Genomic DNA, 24,044 nt, shown 5'->3' with positions numbered 1-24,044 from the left:
ACAAAAAGAGAGAGCATGTCTCGGTCCTCCATTGCCCTGAAATGTGGTCTTTAAATCCCTGAATAACAATGAAAACGCTTTACTTTCCTACCTCATTTCATGGCCTTCTGTCTCCAGCATTCGGCCTGGACTTATGCTATATGCATTTAACTGCTATCATCCTGATTCCGAGCTCATCCTCTGGGGTCCGCCCATGCGTCCATATTTTCTGCTGTAGATGGACAGTGCAGTCTGTGTATGAGCCTCCACAGACTGCAAATTCTGAAACACGCCCTTCATTGTTCATGCCACCAGAATGCCTTCTTGCAAAAATCCTCTGAATATTTGGTGGCTTCACCAGAACACCATCTTTTCCAGAAAGCCTTCCCAGTCCCTCCAGTATCGGTGAATCTTGTCCTGATGCAGTTCTTCCAAGCACTTGCTTTACCTCTTTTCTAACATTTCCTGCACTGTTTTATATAATAGGTGTCCCACTAACATATAAAAAGCATCAATCTTGCACCAAACACTCACCACATGCCGAGCAGTGTGTTGGGGGCTTTTCTGCTTCCTGTGGCAAGACTTTCTTTTCCATCTTTGTTTCCCATGGTGTTGTCCTGTAAACACAGTAGATCCCCAGCAAACATCTGCCACACTGAATTGAAATGTATTCAGGTGAAACCTGTGGGTGCCTGGAAAGCAGAGTTCTTCACGTTGTCCTACTATGCCCTAAGAATGTAAGGCTCACACTATCCCCCCTCAAACCTATAAATCAAAGCAGCTTTTCGAGTAGAGTAACGATAGCTGGTCACAAGCCTATAAAGAGGCCATGAGGCTTGTGGAAACATCAGATGGCTCTTGGTGGGAAGTACATTTCATCAGTGTGGAACTGAAGGGTGGGTAGAACAAAAACTGTTCCTTGGTTGAACAGGTCACTATGGAAGATGTGCTTCCTCATTGATGGCTCACATAGCTCAGAGTTGGTACCTATTTCTCCATGAGTGGAATGGAATTGAAGTGGTTATTAGAACAAAAGCTGGTTATGCACTGAGGCTTCCCTTTTCATCAAGCATGGGTGACATTTCTCCTTCAGGTGTCCGAGTGGCAGCTGTCATACTTGGAAGTCACTAGAAGGCGACAAGGAGAGCTAGAATTGCACTGGAAGAGATCTCATCGCAGCGACTGTCAGCCTTTTTTCTGCATGATTACCATTTTCACACCAAGAAGGGTGGCCTGAGAATTCAGAAGTATGCATGTGGCACTGAATATTTTTACTGAATATTTTTACATGAATTAGTTAAGCAGGGTAGTAAAAGTCAGGACATTTCCAAGAGAGTCATGTGCTCTTCAAAATAAGGAACTTGAGATGATTTTGTGGGAAATACCTTCAGATATGTAGTTATCCATGCAACTGAAAGTCCTCTGTGATTTCAAGGGAGATGGTTTAATAGTGAAACTGCCTTAAAAAGAAATTAGTGTGAATGTTCCCTACATTTAAAAAAATTATCTAAGATCTATTTTCCAGTGTTACTCCTATAAAGGCATGACTCCAGACACAAATCACCTGTGGTAATTTTCCTAAGTATTTTTAGTTTTCTGATTTATAATTGGCTTCTACCAGTTCAGATAGGAAATGTCCTTGAAGATAGTCACGTACCATTGTTTTCATATGAGCAGGAGCCTTGCTCTTATTTAAGTTTAAAAAGTAAAGTAAAAGTCATGGGTATTTCTATGTGGTATGGTGTTGGGTACAGAATAATAATCTACAATGGCATGCCCACCATCATTGGAAAGCTTGGAGTGTGAAAATACAATAAAGTGCTAAAAACAAACATGGCCTCAAAATTCATAGCCCAGAAACTTTTCAGAAAACAATGTCCATGGATTTTAATAATTCTCAGCTATTTCGACTTTGGTAAATACTGTGATAAGCCATAAAAGGAGTATGCCATGATTTCAGCATTATGCATTATCAAAAATATATCAAATAGCCCTGGCTGGTGTGGCTCAGTGGATCGAGTGCTGGCCTGCGTATCAAAGGGTTGCCAGTTCATTTCACAGTCAGAGTGCATGCCTGAGTTGCAGGCCAGCTCCCCAGTAGGGGGCATGTGAGATGCAACCACACATTGATGTTTCTCTCCCTCTCTTTCTCCCTCCCTCACCCTCTCTCAAAAAATGAATAAAATCTTAAAAAAAAAAAAAGAAATATATTGAATAAATATTCCATGACAATTTTTTAGCTGTTTGCTAGCAACTGTTAAACTATTTTTCTTTTCTGGTCTTGATTCTACTTCCATTTATTTCACTAATTTCCTTGCTCTTGCTTTAATATTTGTTTTCTTCACTGTTACGTATCTTTCCTATGAGTTACCTCAAATCCTTAGTGGAATAGGCTAGATGGAAACAAGCAAACACAGAAATGTTAATTAAGTACTGACTGCATGCCAGGCACTGCAGAGGCTGAGGACTGAGGGAGGAGACAGGGACTCTGCCCTCAAGGACCTCAGTATCTGGTGGAGAGAGATATTAGCATAAGAGGTGTCTTTCAAGGTTAAACTTGGAGTGCTAAGAAAGAACCTAGAGTTAGCATTTTACCCAGATTGCTGGAACAATAAGGAAGAATATCAGGAAAATAATCTAATTAGAAATGGTGCCAAAGCCCCACCCCGAAGTTCCAGTAGAAGTCAACAGGGAGAAGAACAGGGTTGAAAGGCAGAGTGGGAGTGGGTTGGGTTTGTAAAGCTCAGAAAAAAAAAAAACAGGCAGAAACACATTCAAAGGCATGAGACCAGTGCAGACATGTTGAGTCCAGAGAAGAATGGGCACTTCAGCACGGCCAGAACCCATAGTGGGTCCAGAGTGGGTACCACCAAGCTCTAGGTTCAGATTTATTTCTTAATGTTGGCAGGAGGACCACAGAAGAGACACATCTGGATCTGTGTTTTAGAAGGCTCCCTCTGTAGGCATGCTGCAGGCAGATTGGAAAGGCAGGGGATGAGTTTAAAAGCTCTTACTGCAATGCACATAGGAGATAATGGTGGTTCCAACTAAGGTAGTGGCTGTGAGGATGAAGAGGGACAGATAAACTAAAGAGTTACGAATGTGGCGGGATTTAGGCCATTTAGAAATCAAGTACTTGTTTTAAGCTGTGCGTTTGAGAGTTTTGCTATTTCTTCATCGCTTAGATCTATAGGCTCTGGGGCTTTGAGATCTTCTTGCGCCATTTTTGGTCTAAACGGCACCTTGGACTCCCAGGTCGCTGGGTTGTGACGCTGTATGTGGGGCGTGGTCAGAAAGGGGGGTAATGGTGGGGATGGGGGGGTAGGGTGGAGGGGAATGAAAGGGGGAATAGAACAACTGTAACAGCATAATCAATAAAAAAAATTTAAAAAAAAAGAAATCAAGTACTTGTGACTGAGGCAGGAGTCTTCAGTGAAATTTGGGTTTGTTTGTTTGTTTGTTTGTTTTAACATGGGCCATTGGGTAGAAGTAGTATCAGAAAAAAAGAGAATGAAGACATCTAAATTCTGAGGACTAAATATGGTGACTCATGTAAATTGCCACAGGGTTTTACTTGCTTGGCACAAAGTAATTATCCAATAAGGTTTCTATTGATGTCGCAATCATAGGCTAACCTGGTCTGATTAATCCTAACAGAACTCTCTATGAAGTGCTGATCATAATCAATATTTGGCATTCTCTAAGCAGACCCAGGTTCAAATTTCAACCTTCCAGCTCTCTGATGCTAGACAAGTTTCTCCATTTTTCTTAGCCTCAATTTCTTTATATAATATCAACCCAGCAGCATTTTCGTGAGAAATTGAGATACGAAATATAAAGTGCTTTTGTAGCAGCTGATACAGAGTAGGAAGGAGCTCAGTAAGTGGTAGCTTAGTAAGTGAATAAAAGGCATTATTCTTGGTTCCAACCCTTGAAATGAGGGTGGGGGTTCTCTCTTATTTATCTTTGCATCTCCCTTAGGCTCCACCTGCCTAGTACTGGGTTTTACACCTAAGGGGTGCCCCTAAATATCTGGGGAATCTATGATAACTGGTTTTATTTGGTTTTCTTATTGTTTTTCTGCTAACCTGCCAAAGACTGTTAACCCTCCTTAAAAAGGATTCTTTTTATATGATGTCCTTATATGGTTTATCTTTACTTAAAATTTATTTTATTTGATTCCTTTTTCTTTCCCTTATAAGTAATGACCCGCACTTTATAATCTCTGATACTCTCCTGTGAAACATCTTCTTGACAACCCCCGTCTGCATGCCTACCCCACACAGGACTGTACCCAACAGTGGAATATTGATCCTTATGTGGCTTGACTGTGATAAAAATTACTCAGGCTGCTGAACCTTCACCAGAACTCTTAGTGGGCACCAGGATTTCCATAGAGCCTGGATCAGTCCACAAAGGACTCCGCCGAGCAGCTTGAATTTAATCAAAGTGAACCACAGCCACCGCAAAGGCATGTAATTTGAAGAGAAATATTTGCACACGAACAATATAAAGTCTCAGGCATGACTGGCAAATTAGCAATTTTGTGGTAATAGAAAAGAATATGAAGTAGCTCTTGAGTTCATACATCTTTGCCTGCCTGTGTGTCTTAGAGAATTCAAAATCTATATTCTATGATTTTACATGTGGCATTAGCATAAGCATCAGATAGGTTTACAGTGGTAAAACTGATCTTTTCCCAATTTATTCTATTTTATTCATTATAGATGAAATAGAGAAACATAAAAAAACTGGTAAATACATTAAATTGTAATGAAGGAAAAAAGTATTTATCTTTGCTCCTTCTACCACCAAAAGATACAAGTAACATTTTAATATTTCTACTTAAGCTCTATATAAATTTATAATATTTTAAATGGTTTTGTATTTTGATTTTTCACATGCTATAATACAGGCATTCCCCTCCATCATTAAATAGTCTTTGAAAATATAACTTGAATGTTTGCATAATACTCCATCATATATGTAAACAGTTCCATATTGTACGGTATTTTGCTCTCTATTCTAAATAATGCCATAATGAAATCTTTGCACATAAATAATTTTTACATGCATCTAAATGTTTCCTTAAGATTGATTCCCAGTGACAAAATAACATTTCAGGACTTCAGACACATGTTGCTAAACTGCTTTTGAGAAAAGTTGGGCAAATTTACATTTTGCCAGTACTGTGTGTAAGAAGGGCGTCCTATCAATACACTCTCTGGTGTTGGTTATCTTTCACAAACCAATCAGTGAACCAAGTTTTTTAGGTATAATTAACAATATTCTATTAGTTTGAAGTGTCTCCCACGTGATGCCTTTTGTTGGATACCTACAGCATAACCACGGCTGTTAACTTTGGGGACTAAGTTGCCATTTAAATGGACAGCCCTCTTCCTGAAGGGTGAAGCTGGATTTGTCTTCATGAAAAATTCCAAGTGGTCAGTTGATGTTTCCTGTGTTTCAGGTGTAACCTGAAATATGTTATAAATTTTAAATGTTTTTACTGCTTAGTACTGTTACACAAAACTCAAGTCAGCGCCCCTCTCCCCCATGTTTGGGGTTTATGTGGCAGTAGTAATTCCAAATAAATATCTTAGTTATTTGATATGCAGGCACTTGGGCAGTATTCCATTATGTTGTATCCTGTGGAAATTATTTTAAAAAAATACATCATGATTCAGGTTTTATTTGTAGGCTTGAGAATTTTATGTATGTAGCCACTGTTCCCGTCATTTATCAGTGAGAACATGTAATTTCAACTAGACAGTGACATTTGTTTGTGTATAAAAGAGGAAGTAATTATTTGTGGATATTTTAATCTAGTGGGATTTGGAATCTTGTTTTACATATTATGTCCCTGTTTTACTTGCTTCACCCCCAAAAAAGAAAAAATTAAATATTATTGCAATTTCATGTGTCCAGTGCATTTTACTTGGTTCACTTTAGAACAAAAATGTTGGCACTCTCACTCATTCTTTAACTGGGGCATAAACTGAATACAGTTGGCCCTTGTACCACACCAGCTTTGAAACATGTGGGTCCACTTACACGAGGATCTGTTTTCCATAAATACACAGTCGGCCCTGTTCATCCAGTTTGCATCCTCCCGTTCCCAAAGCTGGGTCCAACACACTTTTCTTTCCCAGTTGGTTGAATCTGAGGGTGTGGAGGGCCAACTACACATTGTTCTACCTCATTTCATGTGAGGGACTGGCATCTGCAGGGGTCATGGAAGCAACCCCCTGTAGTACCCAGGGACAACTTAGTTACGTTTTGGGGGAGTCAGAAGTTTATGTAGATTTTCAACTGTGCGGGAGTCTGCACCCCTAACCCTCACATTGTTCAAAGGTAAACTATACTTTCTCTCTACTCGGTTTAGTTCAGTTTCACAGATGAAAACCTAATAGTAGATACTATATATAAGTATAGAGAATAAAAGAGAGACCCCCCATTCCCCTCCTACACACACACAGCACATAGCACAAATTCCTTAATAGGTCATCAATTGACATGTGCTGTGACAGACTGTTCAATGGCATTACATGATACCTTCAATGTGAGTGCCCCCAGCCCCAGGCAACAGGCTCCTTAGATAAGCCAAATCTGTGCACTAATAGACTGACCACTCAAAAGTGAAGTCCCATTCAAGCATTTCTAGTTCCTCAGTGCTGATTTCCATTCCTGCCTAGCATCTCAGCATCTCTTTGTGCACCTCTGGCCAGCTGCTACAGATATTCAAAAATAGCAAGTAATAGAATGCAAGTAGATTAAGTAAAACTGAAACTTCTTTTTAAGCACAGTTTGTCATGAAGTTAGTGAAAGTGGTATTGGAGAAGTCTAAACCACAGAGAAAGCCCAATGAGAAGGTGACAGAATTAAACCCCCATAACCCAGGAGGAAACCATGGCCTGGAAAGTATCAGAAATGTGCATGCAGAGAGAGTAAGTGGTGTAACAACTGGTTAATAGAGGACCTTGGTAAAAATACATATATGTGTGTATATTTTTTCAATAACCTTTTTCATCACTGAGGTATAAAAGTCAGATAAAGGGTGCCATATCATATAATTTTGTCCCACCTGCATCCAAATCCAACATTCAGTTAATTCTTTGTTCTAAAAGTCAGGAAGTATTTATAATTATGTCCTAATTTTATTGTGTTCATCTTATTTTTGTAATCTGAAATCTTAATCAAGTCCTTTAAATGTGACTGATTATTCAATGTTGTTCTCCATATCTCTTGGTCGTCTCTTGCTGTGTAACAAACCATCCCCAAAACACTAGTTTCAGACAACAACTATCGATAGTTTATTACCATATTTTTAGGACTAGAAGACTCACCAAACCATAAGACACACCCAGGTTTTAGAGGAAGAAAACAGGAAAAAAGTTTTTGAAGGAAAAAATATGGTAAAATATTTAATAACCTGTGACCCCACTCCATCTCCCACCCCCACAGTGAGCCAAGCAAGCTACATTCAGACTATAGGATATACCCACAACCCCCCCCAAAATTTGGGGGTGCATCTTATAGTCCAAAAACATGGTATCCCCATAGTTCTGCGGGCTGGCCAGACTCTGCTGGGTTGACTTGCAGCTGAGCCTGCAGTCATGTGATAGTTCGCCTACGTTGGGGTGTTCAGGATAGCTCACTCAGTTTTCTGATATCATCATGCAGCTAGCCGTGGGCTGAGCTCAGTGGGGACTCTGGAGTGACTGGGGGCTCTCTGTCTCCATGAGGTCTCAGGGTCCCTCCTTTTCCACATGAGAGGGTAACCAGACTTCCTACATTTACAGATTAAGTTTCCCCAAAGCACAGAAGCAGAAGATTTGGGTTCCAAACTGATATATAGCTTCACTTCTGCTACATATTATATTGGATAAAGCAAGTCACAGGCCAGCCCAGGTTCAGCGTGGAAGGGAACTACATAAGGATTTGAATATTGGAAGGCAGAGTTCGCCAAAAAACATCAATGGAGACCAGCTAACACACTGTATTAAGCACATTCAATTCAAAAGGCATTTCCAGTATCAATTATTCATGGATAACAAGGACCTCCTACAGTTTTAATCACTTGGGGTACATCATGTCCAAAGGCCTAATGGGTTCTGATGTCAATCACAACAGTCAGTCTGCTTTTAATAATCACAGGCCTCAACTGAAGGAATTCCTTTATAAGCAAAATTAGAGCCTCAGTTCCATTCATAAACTTCAGTCACTTATTGATAGTTTTTTAAAAGAACCAGTTTAGGTTCATTTGCCTATATTTTCCAAATATTTGCTCAGCAAATATTTGGAAAATAATTCAAAGTTTGGAGTATAGTAATTTTGAACATTTATAATTTAGATAGTGCTTTTACATATTATATTTACTTATTTTTCATTCCAAATCTTATGCAGTAGATATTATTCCAGTTTAGGTAAGGAAACTAATTCATCACAAGCTTTTAAGTTTTCTATAGACACACAGCTAGAAAACTTCGGAGTCAGGACTCCAAGTTTAAGGTCACCTGTCCCTCCTAGAGTTTTCTTTTAAACTTAGAAGAATCTGCAACTTAAGTTCTTTCTTATAATCTTTCTGTCTCTTTCCATGTATACATATATATGTATCCACAGGCATATAAATATGTATATTTATATGCATATAAATATGTATATTTATGTACATATAAATATGTACATTTAAGAATGGTTTAAAAAACTATTCTTAAAGTACAGCCTTCATTGAGACTTATAGCTGATGAATGAAATTTACTCTTTCTCTCATTACATGGATATATATGTAAGTACAATATACATTATAAAAACTATACTTAAAATGTAGCCTTCATTGATAATCAGTGGTTTATATAGAAAGTCAATATTGCCCTTTCAAATGAAAGGATATCCCTGAAGCAATGGATGCATGGATGTCATCTGGTCTAACCCCTTCATTTCTCAAAATGAGAAAACAGACTCAGAGCGGTTAAGTGACTTGCCCAAAATCACACAGCTATTGAGTGGAAGAGCCAAGAGCTCCTGACTCTGAATCTACCATTCTTCCAACTAAACAAAGCCACATTAAGAATAGCCTTTCAAATGAAATTGCATGAGAAATACGGATATTTTAGATGTTTAAAACATTAACTTGTAATTTGCCAAGAATGAAAAGTAACAGCTCTTTAACGACTAAATACAGTTAAGGACCAGCTGTGCAGTTTGCTCAAAATAGGAGACAACCAACCCATTGCAAGGAATCAATGGAAGAAAAAATTCCTTCTATACAAAGCTGAGAATTAACTTTAATGTGAATAGTTCTTTGTGGAGGAAAAGAAACTGTTGTATTGAGTAACTTGGTATAATGTTTTGCTCCCAGGGTTATTATATGTGAATATCAAATTAAGAATTTTACATCAAATGTCCTAGCAGCACTGAGTGTGGAACCTTCTTCTGAAAATGAGAAAGGCTTAGCTGTGCTAGACCTGAGTTTTCCAAAGGAAGAGAACACGAAGGTCAGTCCTGCAGACGGTGATCTGGCAAGGCTGCACTTCTTCCAACTCGTGGAAGCCGCGGTGGGAAGCAGTGAGGAATGCTGTGTTTGGACCTGAGTCCAAATAGTGGGTTTTTCCTCCCTTCCCATCCCCCCACTCTCCCTCCTCCTTTTCTCCCTCCACCTCCCTCTCACCATTTCTTTTATTAAGGAAAAATAGTTTCGATTTGTTGACCAAACAGATAACAAATTGGAGAAGCCAGTACAGTTATGTACCACTAAGTGACAAGGACACATCCTGAGAAAGGCATCGTCAGGTGATTGTGTCATGGGGACGTTGTTGGGTGCACCTTACAGAACACTAGATGGTGTGGCTGACACACACCCAGGTTATGTGGTTGAGCCTCCTGCTCCTGGGCTATAAGCCCATGCAATGTGTTACTGCACAAATATTCGGGAGATTAAATCAAGCACACGAGAAAAGGATGCAATCGAAAAACTCGGTAACCACAAAATGCATGAGACTGCTACCAGCACAATGGCCTCTTGGGTTACAGCAACCTTTTTTCAATATGAGTAGAAATAGTAGACTCTAAATTACTTATTAAAACTACAGAACTATAGTAGAGCAAATACCTAAACCAGTAACACTGTCATCTGTTATCAGTATAAAGTATTATTTACTGTGTATAATTGTGTGTGCTGTACTTTTCCATGGCTGGCAGTGCAGTGAGTTTGCTTACACTCGGGTAACAGGTTGCACGACCACATTAGGACAGCTCTGCTGTCACTAGGCAATAGGGATTGCTCAGCTCCATTCTGGGACCACCGTGGAGCGTGCGGTCCCTCACTGATGACACGCCGTCACGCAGCACATGATGGCAGTGCTAGTTTCCAAGGTCAAAGTGCATGTGAGGCAGAGGGCTGCCCGCTGGCGTGCTGTTAACTAGAGCGACCACTGAGCCACAAGCCCAGTGCCTTTTGCTGAGCATCCTGATGTGACTTCTGACTTTAATAATCACAACTGATTGTTTATACCAGGGAGTGCAGGACAGGGGTCCTGTGAATGTCTTTTCCCAGGTGTGTCATTTCCTGGGTACATCTCTGCCCCCATCTTTCTGTTATCTGGAATTTGGAAATATGCCTAGGTTTTCTCTCCTACTTCTTTCATCAAGTAGAAAAAAGAAACTTAGGAATAAAACCTACCACTTCCCTCTGAATACAAGATACAAGCTGCTCCTTTGTATTTCTCCGTGGTTTTGCTTTATTTATGTCTAAGTTTGAAGAACTGGCTGGGTCCCATTACTGCTGTGTCCAGAAGTGGTTGGATTCCTTTCTCTTTATTCAGGCATGGTTATTGATTCTTTGACAATGTTTAATATGAAAAGTTACAGATCTCTGTGCATCTACCATAAATACCTCAAAAGTGGGCACATGGTAATGGACGTGAGGAGGAAGTCCTTGTGTCACTGTGGCTCAGCCACCAGACCATTGCTGTTTGAGAGAAGACATGTCGCAGGTTTGAACCTGTACACCATGGATTCAAACAAGCCTTAAAAAATACTTTGTGGTTTTAAAAAGATCTTGGTCAACAGTCAAATGTCTCCTTTAAGTGCCGTGTTCACAGAGTACTGCCGCTCCTGGTGATGTAACCCATACAACAAAATAGAAGTGCCCACACATTTGTACCAGCCGGCACTTATTTTTGTAGGAGTCCACTTATTTGGGGGAACTGTTATAGCACCGGCGAGTCCAGTTGGAAATTTCCATCTGCTTACCTCTCTGCTCCTGTGTCCCCGCCATCGCACTGGTGTCCTCTCAGACCAGCCTCCCTATTCCTTCTGCATCCTAGCAGCGCCCACTGAAACCCCTTCCTCGCATGCTCCCCACAGCTGCCAGGTTCATCAGTTCATACTTTCTGCATAAAACTCTGAAATGCTTTTTTTTCCCATCAGTTAGGGTTTGATCAGGGAAGGAAAACAACTAAGCAAAACGGACTGAGGGATTTGTTATAGGATTAGAGCTTGCACAGTTGTTGTGGAAGAGAGCTGAAAACTGTCACTGCATAGAAACTTCCTTTCTTTAATATGATCATTTCTCCTTGCTTTCCTTCTGATTCTAACTGGCCTCAGCACCCTGGCTCACCTGCCTCCTTCTCCCTTCCATGTCCACTCCTTTATAATCACTAAGCCCTCAGGACAATGAGGTTCCGATCAGCTATTTATGTCTTAGGGACAAAGCCTCAGGTCTGCTGACTCCAGAGACAGAGCTAGAGATGACATCCAGGCCTCAGCTGTGTTTCAGCTCCAGGCCCAGAGAAGCTATGAAAGCAGACAAACAATGCCATGGCTGACATTAGGACCATACGCACCAATCAACTACCTGTACCCTAGTGCTGACCAATCAGTACAGACTGTGACCCTAACTCCCTAGTCGCCATGATTAATGATTTTCTCCTGTAGAACCCATCCACTGGAGGCCATCGGGGACCCAGGCTTTTGAGCAGTAGCTCACCTGTGTCTCTGGGGTGGGCCACTTCATAAAAATAAACCCTTACTTTCTTTGCTGTGAACTCCTGTCTCGTTGAGTTAATGCTCTCAGGCAACCAGACCCCTTTAATCCAGTAACAAAACCAATTTACCAAACATCAACTTGCTAATTTGACCACTGCATCTGAAACTGTGAAGCGGGGTCCTCTAACCCAGTCTTGGGCTGGATGCAGCAGAGTTGGGGGCAGGAAAGGAGCGCATGTCAGTGACACAGGGAGGGCAGCAGACTGCACTGGAGAGAAACCCCACTCATTCCAATGTAAAACATTCAGGAAGTCCTTCCTGCACCCCCTCCAAAAATGTAAAATGTAATTGAAATGGGTATTCAACCCAAATAGACATAAAAATCTTCAGCATAATGGCCAGGATGAAATCTCAGTAAAACTATAGTTGCCCCAAGCTACCACACCCACCAGCAAATCTCCAAGATTTGGCAAATTGGTTATGTATTTTATAAAAGTGAATTTATGCACATAGTCTCAGAAATAACAGATCCTACATATTGTCTCTGGTTTTCAGCTCCATGCTGTTGTACTGTTTTCTGATTCTCTTCTCTTCTTTTTTTTGGTTCTTTTTTTCTTTAAAGTTGTGTGCTCTTTTTCGATGGTATGCCCACTTGAATTAGAAGGGCTATTTCATTTCACCAGGCTGTACTAGTAATTGCAGCCTATCCTCAGTCTCTCCATCTGCTCAGATTTCATATTTGAAGTAAAACCGTGGCAAACGTGTTTATAGTTCCAGTTACCCCTTTTCTACCACCGTCTGTGTGTGCTAATGCTGAACAAAGCTTCCCACGGATTTCCCACAGAATGCCCGAAGCCCGCTTTTTTAGCTGGGGGGGGTGGGGGGGGGGGCAGACCTGTCTGCACAGCTGGGCCCTGCAGCTCTCATTGACCATTACTGTTCCTGTTCTGGGAGATGCATCCCTGCAACCAGAGGCCATCAGCAGCCCTTGGCCTGTGCCCTGAGAAGAGAACCAGTTCTGGGCTGCATGTGGTACAAAGGGTGCTTCCTAGCAGCACAGTAGCTGGGAGTTCTACCAACATATCCCATTAAAAGACACATTCCAGTTTAGAGCTGTGGTGCCTGCAGTTTGTTTTCTGATCTTTTCCTGTCTTTTAAGTATAGGTTACATTGTGTCTTATCACAGAGCACCTACTAGTCCTGTCTGAGAGTGTTTGGAGGAACTTCCCAGAAGAGATGGCATTTCTTAAGTGATTTTTTTTTCTCACAAAGACTCACAGCTTGTGAGCATGATCCTTACCAAAATTACTCTTTCAAATTTGTATCGATTAAATATGTAGTACTCTTCTAATAAAAGTGATGGTGTTTTATCAATTTGTCCAAGTTTCTGGCCTCCTGTTACTCTCTAGGAACACATACATGTGTTAGACCATCACCCAGATGGAAGGGAAGAGCAAATGAACCTCCATGGAAGACTGAATTGATTATTAATGGTACCGTGTAGCTAACTGAATGAACTAGCTACACAGTCTTTGCTCTCAGGCACAGGGAGTAGGACATTATTGAACAGCGAGTTCCTAGACACCATCAATGGAATATACGGCCAGTGTGGTGACTGGCAGCTACCCAGTAATTGTCTAAACAGAATGCCATCATCTTTCATCATGGCTCCATGAGAATTATTTAGATACTGGAAGCTCAGCTTGCTGAAGACCAGTGTCAACCAAAAACAAATGGCCATGCTTTAGACCCACAAGTTCTAAAGTTCTCTGTCAAATGGTCTAAATCAATCATTTACAGATTGTAGGCTGATAGGTACCAAGCACCTGAGTTCCAGATAGTTGCAGAGGCTGGATGTAAATCGGGCTCTGGCTCAGTCCTCCCTTTTCTCCAACCCTGACTTGTCTTCACCTTGCCTTATGTATGCACTGTGCCCATTACAAATTTATCCTATACTCATTGTGCACCCAAATGATCCCCTCTCTAATCAGTCACTCTCTGAAAAGAAACAACCTAGGAGACCTGTAATTGTTCCTAGAACTAGCAAAACAAAGCTACTCTTTGCCAAATGTGTGCTGTGTGCCAAACACTTATAGGCCTTTCTGCCTGTGGTATCAAATTTAATACTTTTTTACAAGACTTTATTTATTTATTTTTAGAGAGAAGGGAAGAGAGGGAGAAAAAAGGGAGAGAAACATTGATCAGTTGCCTCGTGAACATGCCCCAACCCCAACTGGGACCAAACCCACCACCCAGGCATATGCTCTGACCGGCTACCTTTCGCTTTGTGGGACGATGCCCAACCAACTGAGCTACACTGTTCAGGGCTCTACTTCAGTTCTTAGGAAAGCCTCTGAAATGTGTATTGTTCTTTTAATTTACAGATGAAAAAACTGATGCTCAGAAAGTCAGAGAAGGCCTTAAGAAGGATGTGGTGAAAGTTTTTTAACTTTCAGAATTAAAGTTTTTTAATTTTCAGAATTTCAGAATGTCTTTTAAATACACAGTTTGAGAGCTTCCAAAGGCTGTCTTTGGAAGCTCTCTTTGCTCCGGTTCCCAGCTGGCATTTTCACTGTTCCCTGAATGTGTCTGGTTGGTGTCCATGTGCAAGGAGCACCGTGTCTGGCACAGTCCATTGGCTTTGCTCTTGGCCTCCACTTTCGGTACTACCTTTTCCTTTCCTAGTGAAATCCCTCCTTTTAGGAAAGGTACTTTCAAATGGAAGTGCTGGGACAGAGGTCCCTGCTGTTGCTGACAGAAACTTGGTGAAAACTTGATTTATGTTACAATAAGTAAATAGAGGATAAATGAAGAGGCGTTTACTCGGTCTAGAGAGAGCACACTTCAGTTTCGGTAAATCATAGTGACTTTCATTATGACTAAGGCCTTTGAATTTCATTTTGGAAATGTATTTCTGATTGTATGCCTTAGACAAAACAAAACATCAAGAGTGACGAGGTTTGTTTGCTTTTCCTTTTTTTTTTCCATTATTGAACCTACATGTGCTCCCCACAGTTGTCTTTTGGGGAAGAATCTGTGAAATGGTCAATATCAGAGATTTTATCTTATTCCTCTTTCTAGCTTCAGTTTCTGGCATGTGGTGGACCTTTAATGTGAGTTTGTTCTGTTGGACAGTGAGTGAATAATAGACTGATCAGTAGCCCCAGAATATTTAATTTAGCTGAAAAATGACAAATTAAACAGTTCTGATACATGATGGCTTGTTTTGATATAACTTATTGATTATGAAGATTTTTTAAATGGAGATTATCATTAAATTATCCAAGCAAGCAGAACTATGACTAACGAGATAAAATTAAACAAAAGAAAAATGTGAATTGAATATCATGAAATATTTCCAGTAGATGAGGTCAGGATTTAATCAAGCAGAAGGGTCCCAGTGGAAGTGGTCAGGGGACATTTAACACCATGCATGTCACTTAGAGCTGCAGTGAACTTACACAATTTACAAGGGACTGACCCTGACTTTGGCAGGATGATGAGTGAGATCATATTTCTAGTTTCACTGATTTCTTACACAGGTATATATTCACAGCCTCCCATCCCCTATGGAAAGAATTTGTCTATGTGTTAAATTAAACTTTCTGATTATAGCTTGCTTGCTTTCTTTCTTCCAGAAAACACTCTTTTTAGAGCATCTCCTGGCGCCCTCGGAAATGTCTTCCTTAAGTGGCAAAGTCCAAACTGTTTTGGGCCCAGTGGAGCCAAACAAACTGGGCCGCACCCTGACCCATGAACATTTGACAATGGCATTTGATTGCTGTTACTATCCACCTCCTCCATCTCACGAAGCTATCTCTAAGGAAACTATTATGCTGAAAAATTTGTTCTGGATTCAGAAAAACCCTTATTCCCATAAAGAGAATCTTCAGTTGAATCAGGAGACGGAAGCAATCAAAGAAGAACTGTTGTACTTTAAAGCTAAAGGTGGGGGGGCTTTGGTGGAAAACACGACCACTGGGATCAGCCGCGATGTGCAGACTTTGAAGTGGCTGGCAGAAGAGACTGGCGTCCATATCATATCAGGAGCTGGGTTTTATGTGGATGCAACTCACTCTTCAGAGACCAAAGCCATGTCAGTGGAGCAGGTAAAAAGCCCTAGGTTTTCTGACAATGTTTGCATGTGCACCTGAATAGCCAGATTTCAGGCATTGGATTATTCCCATGTGTCCTCTACATTTGGAAATGTCATTGGCTCACAGGTAGCTGGGAATTCTACAGAAATTTGCTAGCTAGCAAAGACATTGTCCAACTGAGACCCAAACTGGGAACATTTCATTTAATAAAGAAAAAGCATCACTGGTCACTGCAGAATCCAACGTGTTAACACTTAGACTCATACACACTGTTTCCATACTCCAAAGTGGTGTCCCAGTCTGTTTGTAAACCTCGGCTTTTCAAGATAAGCTTCAGTTATGTGGCGTTGCTGCATTTTATAATAACCAAATAACCAGCCATAGCAATTCACCGCAGGGTGAAATGTGGCAGGAGAGATAGCCTCATTCAGAAATATGTTTCCTTTGCCTTATACCAAATAGGAGCCGGGAGAAAATCCATTCTCTTGTTGTTATTATAAGATCTTAAGTAAGAATGAGCAGAAGGAAGTAAATCTTTCAGGGACAAAAAGACTTTGGGGCATGTGTATGTGCTGTCTTTCTAGACAAACATGTATGTTTATACATGTTTACATGTTTATGTTATACACTCATTTGTATATTCCATTGCCTACTTGATAGTCCTAGTGTGTCAGCTAGAGTTTTTGCAAAGAATCAGTTAATCTTTAAAATACTTTGTATTTCTAAATTTTATCTTCATTATTTTTAATAAGGCCTTTCTTTTTTATATATTTACATTATATGAGGACTGACATGATGTCAACTACTACACAGTTTTCTAACCACTCTTAGCAGTAACTATGCATCTGACCAGAAAGTGTAATATTGATATTATGTGCTGTGAATTTGCTATGCTGTCTAGGATAACAGAATACATAAAAAGGGGGGGGATTAAAGAATTACTTGGTACAGGTGATGTAGATTTGAGGATAATCTTTTTACATCTAAATGCTCCTCAAATTAAATCACAGATATTTTCCTCATCTGAATGTACTTTCATTAATTCATGTTTTTTTCCTCTGTAGCTTCCTAAAGCCATAAATTTCTTGTTAAATAGTCACAGTAAGATATTACCAAATCTTTGATTTAGAAAAATGTGTTGAATTTGAGATTTAGCCAGCGAATGCCTTTTTCCTTGACTAATATTGAATGAATGATGAATACATTCTTAAAGAATGACTGACTGAATGGATAAGTTCATTAACACACTGTGATGACACTACGTTGAGGAATTCCACGTTCTATGACATATTTTCATTCCCACCCTTCCTTAGCTCACTGATGTCCTTGTTAATGAAATTCTCCACGGGGCTGATGGAACCAGCATCAAGTGCGGCGTTATTGGGGAAATCGGTTGCTCCTGGCCTCTGACTGAGAGTGAAAGAAAGGTCCTCCAGGCAACAGCCCACGCCCAGGCTCAGCTTGGCTGTCCTGTTATCATTCACCCTGGAAGGCATGCAAGTGCACCCTTTCAGATTACCCGAATATTGCAAGAAGCAGGTATAGACATCTCCAAAACAGTTATGTCGCACCTTGATAGGTAAGCAGATTATGTACAAATGAGAGCAAAGCACCAGATAATTATGGATGATTAGATGGGTAGGGGACAGCAAAAAACATCTGTTGCTGACTCTACACACAGATGTTGTCTGGAGTTAATGTTATGAAAAGCCTAACAATGCTGCAAAGGCTACACATGAGCCTTTACCTGGATTGAATCGATTAGGGAATTAGCACAGTCACAGTGTGGCTAATAATACACTGCAGTTACTTCCAAATTGGGATTCCTGGGTATGAGGATGTGTGTTTCATTGTTTCTGGAAAACCTCAGTCCTTGTCTCTTCAAACATTGCTTCATCCATATTTTCCTGTATATTTGTATCATAAACACCCACTTGCTGTATGTAGGGTCTCATTAGCTGTCCTCCCTGTCTCATAACATCTTCTTCCTATTTCTGTCCATTTACATCTTTGAACTGTAGTTTCTTCAATTCTATCTTCCTATTTAATACTTCTCTCTCCAGTGAAAGCAGTCTGTTGCTTAGACTATCAATTTGGTTTATAATACTAAGAACTATGATTTTTTCTTTATTTCTCTAAGTTCTCTAATTTCTTGAAAAGTAAGAAATTACTTTTCAAGTCTGCTTTGTTAATTTTGAGATTTTTTTCCTTTAATATGTTTTCAACTTGTGTTAAAAAATATTATGCATAGAATGTTTACCTTATCATTAATAAACCAAATTTCTATTTTATTTTTTAAACTCTAGTTTTATAGGTTGTTGATTCTTCTGGCTCTTATTCATATGCGGTTATTTTCCTGTATTTAAAACAATTTACATTAATTTTTAGGTTCCTTGGAAATTATTTGGAGTCTTGAGTTGATTATAGGTAGTTAGGGGGCTCTGCTAACCTGGTATTACTTTAATTTTTTTATGTATAAATTGTGGTAAAATACACATAACAAAATCTACCCCCTAGCCACTTAGAAGCAGGAAGCTCGGTAGTGTTGTGTACATTCACGCTATGGTGCGGCCAATCTCCGGGACTCTTCGCCTTGCAAAACCGGAACCCTACACCTGGTACACAGCAGCTCCCTAGTCCCTCTGCCCCAGGCCAGGGCAACTGCTATTCTCTCGTCTGTCTTCAACTACTATAGGTACCCATCCAGTAGAATGAGATGGTATTTGTCTCCTCTGTGGCTTTTAAAACTAAACTTTTGGCTTGGAGAGTTTAGAGCCTCATAGATGCTATGAATTCTGGCCCCTAAACTCAGCGAGTGCAGGCTTGTGGCTCTAGATTCTCAGAGGAGATGTTTTTCTCAACCTGCCTCCCTTTTACCTGAAGTCTAAGAAAGACATAACCTCATAAGACTCCCTCTGTGGGCCAGTTTTTAACTAGTCCTTCCACGTGGGTGGTTTAGATGAGAGGAACACTTCCTGTATGTGCTGGCTGAGAGGCTGCGTCTCCCATTTGCCTCCTGCAGGACTCTGGCCCGTTAAACTCCCCAGACAGTGGTAGCTCTGGGCTCCCCTCACTTCTCATTTTGTCTGCTCTATTGTTTCTGCCCCTGAGCAAGTCCTTCACTTTCCCCCCAGCTGAACCAAGCATTTAAAAGTATCTTTCCCCCTTTCATTGTTGAGTATTTTACTTATACTATCATGAAAGGTTTTCTGTGGACGTTTAGTCTGCCGTGATGTCCGAAACTGGTTCACAGTGATTCCTAAGGAAGAGTCTTACTAGCCTATGTGTTCATAATTAGACAGGTAGGTAAGGTAGAAAGTCATGGTTAGCACTAAGAGAAAATGAGTTTCCACTGGAAATTGTGAAACAACCTTAACTCCTAGCACAGTAGAATTTCCTTGCTCATAGAATCAAACAATAAATGTTTATTCCTTGCCATAAAATCAATACAAAATCAATATATATATGTATATCCCTTGCTCATAAAACCAAACAACATATATATGTATCCATATGTGCATATATACATGTACATACATTTTCTTTTAAATAATGCTCAGGACACATTGAGATGGAGAAATTGATCTGACATCAGACAAGCTCTGAGCATCCTAGAAAGCCCTGAGGACATTTCTAGAACAGCCACTCATTCTGTGTCTATACTAGGGATTATTCAGGGTTCCAGTGCCTGGCAAAGAAATATATAGAAGGATGAACATTTCAGAGGAGAGGCAACTGGTGCAAATGGCTTTAGAAAAAGTAGCACACTTGGAAAAACAAATTAAATAACGTAACAGAAAAAATTAATCAGGGAGGCAGATGCTGGCAACTTTAGCCTTTTGATGTGACTGTTCACAGCAAGACAGTTGCTGGGCCGAAGCTGGACCAGGTCAGCCTTTCACAGACGCGCCGAGGTCTGTGGGCTGCACGCACAACCTGATCTTTACTGAAAGGGCAAGGGCTTCAGCTTTACAATGGCGAAGAATCACAAAAGGGCATGTATTTCATGCAGCAAATGCACAGATGACACACAAAAAGAAAAGCATCCTGAAAACAAGGCCCCCAGAAAAAAAATCATTTTGTTCCTCCCACCATGTTTTTTCAGGCACAAAGGAGAAGGTTCCGAAGCCACAGGCTGTTGTTACTGTGACGTAGAAGTCCAGGCGCTGGCTCTGCCCTGCAGCCCCTTTCTAACGCCCAGCTTTCCAGCAGGGCTGACCTGGACTACCTGTAAAATTGTTCGGTTCCTGTCATTTGAGAATATGAAATAAAGTATTCTGGGATGTCCACATCACATTGAAGCAATTAAATGTTTTTTGAAAATATGTAAATCTTCCCCAGCATTCATGCCTAAGACATTTTGCCTTAAAAATGCATGCACGGACACGCCCCACCCAGGAACACACACACACACACACAAGAGCAACAACAACAAACTGCTGTACGCCTGTCAGAAAGGAGCACTTGGGGCTGTGAGAGGGAAGAGTTAACTTCCCTTAGGACACCTCTGAACCACACTGTTGTCATGTGACCATGTGTGACCTGCTTAAGGTCATTTACCTGGAGATAACAGCCTGACAAGACAAATCGGCTTCTGCGTCTGGGCCCTCCCCTCACCATCTGTTCTCCCTGAGAAATATGGGCCCGTGGCAGTGCCCGTGGACTGCTGCAGATTTAACCCTAGGGAACCTCGGAGGGGGCTGCCCTTGACAGGTTTAGCCACCCAAAGTCAACATTTATCGGAAAATAACACCAGTATATCTATTCCTGTTTGGGCTCTTAATCTACGAAGGCTTTATGCCTTTTAATCCTTTACTATAATTTTACTACCTGTTAAAACCCTACCCACATTTCCAGGTGGCATGTGATCACAGCAGGGCCTCTGCCCTGGCCTAATAGGGGCTCTCTGTGATCTGAGAATATACCCCAGAGATAGTCTTTTTGTGATTCATCTCCAAGGAAGTTTTATCCTTAATATTCTATCCAGTCGCTGTAGGTGTTGTATCACAATACAATTCTTTCATATCCGAGGAAAGTTGGGTAAAGCCACAGGGCTGGCAGGTATTTGGTTACTAACCATTTACTGATTACACACTGAGCCCTGGACAAGGCGCCAGGCAGATGTTGTGCCTCAATCTGTTTTCTACTTGGTTATCTATTTAATAAACTAAAGGGCGTCCATGGAAGTCTAAGGCCTAGCATTTGAGGAGGGACACAATGATAATGAACTTCAGGAATATACCACATCTTTTGTCTTTGAAAATTGCTCCCTGTGGAATTTGACCCAAGGGTTTCTTGACAAAGGAGAAGGGGAGACACAGATGATGGCCTAATAACACATTTTATTCTCTTTACACTTGATTACCCATGCCAAATCCACCCAGCTCCTAAAGGATACAATTTTGACACATTCTTCATGCTCTCAATTAGATGAAGTGAGTGGGAAATCCCTTCCTCCCTCCCTCCCTTCCTAACCTCCTTCCTTCCTTCTTTCCTTGCACAAATATTTATTGAATGCCTAATCACCATAAACCAGACAATGGGAGTTAGCAGGGAGCAAGTCCCATTCTCTGCCTTCAAAATGATCATTTAATTATAATTATGGTGACTCTTAACCTTAAGTTTTTCTTTGAAAAGTCACAAAAAATGATTATCTGGTATCCTTGGAACTGTATACTTTTAATTCCTATGAGTACTAGTAAAATAACAGGAAATACTTAAAAAAAACAATTCTAGGCAAATATTTGACAAACTTAAATTGAGCAAAACATCTTTATATATCTAAATAGTATGGTAGCACTAAAAAACAATTGGACTATTATGCATGTGGCATGGTTTAAACATTTAGAATTCTGTGCATATGGCGCTGTACTTCTTGGCGGTTTATTATTGGGACCGTGTATATGCATGCATTGTGTGTATAGTGTATAGTGTGTAATGAAAGAGGTGATGTGCATTGTACAGTATGTACACTGTGCACAATAAGTACAGTAAAGGCAGCGTGTCTAGTCATATCCGCTCAGATGCAATCACAGAATGAGAAATTAAAGAAATTAATTCAGGCAACAAAGCAGGGAGGGACCTGAGAAGAAAGTGAATTGTTTTCAAAGAAAATATTTACTAATAACCCTTCCCTTTTCCCATGTACCAATGTCCACAGGCGTTTCTTCTTTTATCATGCTGGTGGATGGTCAGAAAATATTAAAGTGGATTATTTTAAACATGTAATTGTGGCTACTTGTATATGTAGTTGGGTATGACTGTGGCCACATTTCACACAAAAACCTACACTGGTTTGCACAGCGCTCACGGACACAGAAAGGCAAACCCCTAATGCATTGCAGGTTGAAGCGTGTGAAGACATGGGCAGCAGCTATGCTTTCATTAATGCAATGGCCAGTCTATGTCAGAAGGGGACAGTGAGACGCAGGGGGGTGTTGGGGTCACGATGCCTAATTCTAGTTCTTACTTGCTGCGTGACCTTGAGCAGGGCACTTAATCCTCCCAGTCTTTTGCTCATCTGTCAATGCAGGTGAAGAAAAATTAATTTTAACCGTTTAACTGTTATGCATATTTCTCCCCATGATTACTAATCTTGGACTTCCTTTCAAGACAGGGCCTATTTAAAAAGAAAATCCAGACAAATGTTTGACAAACTTAAATGCAGCAAAGCTCTGCGATGTCTATGAAAGTGCCGATTGAAGGCAATTAAGTCATGCTTGTAATTGACATTTGCTGACTGTCCCAAACTGTGCTCTCTAACGGGGACAGTTGAGCAGGCCAGCCCTGTGCCAGTGCCAGCACACGCACCGGCCGTGTGTTCTCTCCGGCACATTATACCCATCACGCCCTTCCCTAGCAATTTTTTTCTTCAAAGGCAATATTTCATGACTCTGACGCCATTCCCATGAAATGTGACATTTTAACAAATAGGATTGCCATGTCTATGAGATTTATCTTCACTCTCCTCAATACCGTCATCCCTTGAACTGTGTGTCGCCTTACATGAAAAACACAGCCTCTTTGCGCGGTGTGGCAGTTGAGTAGTTTGTATAGTAAAGAGGTCTTCCTGGGGTGTACGAACCACAAAATGCATTTTAATACAAAGTTTTAATTACATTTCACAACTCAGAGCCAACTTTTAGTCTTATTCGGTTTTTCTCTCTCTTTCAGCCATCTGTTCCTTTAGCATAAGCCTGCACTGAAGTCATAATATTGAGTGTGACATCATTCCTTCCTATGATGTCATTAGACATCTCTATATGGCACAGACCCAAGCTGCCAGAAAACTGAAAACTGAACAAGCTTGTTCAGATAGAGATAAAGGAAAATAAATGATGGCGATCTAAATTATTTTTCTGTAGTTTTTCATTCCCAGTTATTCTATAATATTGAAAAGACTGCTCTATAGAAGTAATGCCTTAGCACAAAAAGATAAATAAATCTTTAAAGCACCTACAGAAATGGGGATCAATTAGTGTATAATATGAATGTGCCACTTTAAGCATTTTGAGTGTGTGTGAAACCAAAGTTTCTGGTAACATTTCATTGAAGTAGCAAATTATACTTTTAACCATAGTCAATATTTAGGTCATCATTAAACATGTATATGATTCTATATAGTAGTATTTATTTTGACATTAAAATACTTAATTAAAATTTATCAATTAAGAATTTTTCCGGTTTTATACTAAAGATGGAACTGCCATTTGCAATATAAGCATATACATGAGGAGTGTTTTAGAATTATATTAACATTTAATTTATTAGTTATAATAGGCTATATATTAATTTCTTTTAGACATTGCATTATAAATATTTTAAAATTTATTTTAGATTATTACATGAATAGTATTAGGTGAGTTTAATAATGCTTTTGAGTAGTTGTTGAAAAACTCTTAAATAACAAAGAATCCCTTATAACGCTATGTGTACAAATATCCATTGGTTTTAAATTGAGGATTTCAGCCCCAGCTGGGT

The 24,044-nt window shown here is 40.2% G+C and overlaps 1 protein-coding gene across 7 annotated transcripts in view; it reads left to right on the top strand.

The window, feature by feature from the left end:
• PTER (phosphotriesterase related) overlaps nucleotides 1-24,044 on the top strand; it is a 60,346-nt gene that overhangs the window by 23,353 nt on the left and 12,949 nt on the right. For 5 of the 7 annotated variants that reach the window (XM_037161707.2, XM_053665774.1, XM_053665772.1 and 2 more), the window contains 3 exons: nucleotides 1,073-1,226; nucleotides 15,606-16,076; nucleotides 17,378-17,643. In XM_037161707.2, coding sequence (XP_037017602.2) covers nucleotides 15,645-16,076; nucleotides 17,378-17,643 — 698 coding nt within the window. In that variant the 5' untranslated portion in view covers nucleotides 1,073-1,226; nucleotides 15,606-15,644. The remainder of the gene's footprint in view (nucleotides 1-1,072; nucleotides 1,227-15,605; nucleotides 16,077-17,377; nucleotides 17,644-24,044) is intronic. The other 2 variants (XM_037161701.2, XM_037161706.2) reach the window with 1 other exon arrangement.

The sequence above is a fragment of the Artibeus jamaicensis genome, unplaced genomic scaffold (assembly GCF_021234435.1).
Source record: "Artibeus jamaicensis isolate MK-2021 breed Jamaican fruit bat unplaced genomic scaffold, CSHL_Jam_final contig_426, whole genome shotgun sequence".
Lineage (NCBI taxonomy): Eukaryota > Metazoa > Chordata > Mammalia > Chiroptera > Phyllostomidae > Artibeus > Artibeus jamaicensis.
The sequence above is the reverse complement of the archived record's forward strand: the minus strand, read 5'-3'. Positions and strand labels throughout refer to the sequence as shown.